Below are 1,708 nucleotides of genomic sequence, written 5' to 3' on the forward strand. Positions count from 1 at the left end.
TCAGCCTTCTTGCTGGGAGCCTTGGATGAAGTCTTGGGGGGGGTGGGGTAACTCAGGTCTTTTGGGGTTCTCGGGAGTCTTTGTCTTCCTGACCCTAGGTATGGGTTGTGCTTTATGTCCCATGTCCTGGGAAGGAGTGGGTGCTTTGGTTTTCTGTACTGTCTTAGCTCCCTGAACAATTGTTTCAGTATGGGCCATGGCTTCCATCTTTCTATTGGCGAGGGAAGCAACACTATTTTGGACCTGTAAGAAAGCAAGCCCAGTGTTGAGGAGATGGCTCAGCCAGCAGAGCAGTCACTTCATAAGCACAAAGGCACAAGCTTACTTCCCAGAGTCCCACACAAGCCTGGAAATACTTGAGACTCAGCAGGCAACAGGTGCCTACCAACCTTGCTGGCCGAGGGCATTGATTTCTCACACACATCTTTGGTTTTCCCGTGGGCATCTGCTCCTTGCCTGCTGGCACTGTGTTTGACCCTATGGCCTCTGCTGGCGCTGAGAGGGTCCCCAGCAGCTTTGCCTCGTTTTAGGGAGGCCTTTCTGACCTCTCTTGGCTTTGCTTTGGCTTTCTTGGGCTCCAGCTCCAGCGTGACTGATGAGCAAGGATAAGCCTTCCTCTTCTGCCCCGGTTTTAGAGCCGCTTTCTCCGTCTTGTCCTTGCCGACTTGGTCTTTCTTCAGCAATCCATATTTCTTGGGGCCTGTCTCCTTGGCACCTGCAGCTCCTCTGCGGGCTTTATGGGCACAGGATTTCTTTTTCTTGGGCTTGGGAACTAGTTTGAAGCTGCCAGTGGCACCTTTGGCCCTGGAGTTGGCAGGCCTGGTGAGGAGGCCTCGATGCACGCCAGTTTCCAGAGCCTGCTTCAACAGGTACTTGAAGCGGGTGGTGTCCACTGTTGGGTACTTATGTTGGATATAGACCTTGATGGCTATGACTGATGTGCCCTGGCGCTTCTCCCCGGCCTTGAGAGCCTCTAGCACCATGTGTAGCATTGTTGGGTTCCGTTGGCCTGCTTGGATTCTGCTGCAACTTGGACCTGGCTTGTCAGCTCCAGGGAGCCCACATGATCCAGAAGGTGATGTGTCTGTGGAGGGAAAAGAGGAGGAGGAAGAAACCTTGGAGACACTTCCTGGAACCATGGCACAGGCAGCGACAGGTCAGGCCGGTGCTCACTCAGGTACAAGTTCACTTTCACTGTTTCCAAGCCAAGAAGAATAAGAAAACATGGACAAGAATAAATAAGTAAGCAAATAAGTAAATAGTCATTTATAGTAAGTAAAGATAATGGTACATAAATAAATGCTTATTTCTATATTTCCTTTATGGGTTTTATGGCTTTAACTGTTATAAAAATTAGGTTACTTTCCCCACTTTGAGTTAATAATTGCTGTATGTGAAATGGAGTAGAGGTCCAATTTCATTGTGCATATGCATGCCCAGTTTCTTAGCATAAATTGTAGCAGAAACTTTTTGCTCAGTTGCCCCTTCTGGTATTTAACTTTAAGAAAACATAAGAAGTTCTTGAAATAATGAAGTTATAAAAGACAAAAGCAATCTTATCTTAAGATTCAGAGCTTTTGGTCCAGAGTCACTGACCCTGCTGCTTTGAACATGTGGTGTACTTCTTGGTAAGAGTCCATGGCTGAGCAAATTGTTTGCATTGTAACACAACCTGAAGGACCTGTTAACTTTGCCTAAACCCAGTAAT

At 47.6% G+C, this 1,708-nt stretch overlaps 1 protein-coding gene across 1 annotated transcript; it reads right to left on the bottom strand.

Annotated features, from left to right (window-relative positions):
- Positions 1-1,139, bottom strand: LOC114640308 (histone H1oo-like). Its single transcript, XM_028789240.1, has 2 exons — positions 390-1,139; positions 1-243 (listed from the first exon to the last, which is right to left on the bottom strand). The coding sequence occupies exons 1-2, from the start codon at positions 1,137-1,139 to the stop codon at positions 1-3; spliced, it is 993 nt and encodes a 330-aa protein (XP_028645073.1).
- Between the last annotated feature and the right edge of the window lie 569 nt (positions 1,140-1,708).

This window comes from Grammomys surdaster, unplaced genomic scaffold (genome assembly GCF_004785775.1).
Source record: "Grammomys surdaster isolate TR1022 unplaced genomic scaffold, NIH_TR_1.0 125807, whole genome shotgun sequence".
NCBI classification, from domain to species: Eukaryota; Metazoa; Chordata; class Mammalia; order Rodentia; family Muridae; genus Grammomys; species Grammomys surdaster.

Excerpts from the sequence above, each read along its gene's own strand:
- LOC114640308 (XM_028789240.1), bottom strand. The coding sequence starts at position 1,139 with ATGGTTCCAGGAAGTGTCTCCAAGGTTTCTTCCTCCTCCTCTTTTCCC. Across the intron at positions 244-389 it reads CAATGCCCTCGGCCAGCAAG|GTCCAAAATAGTGTTGCTTC; the intron begins GTTGGTAGGCAC and ends GCTTTCTTACAG.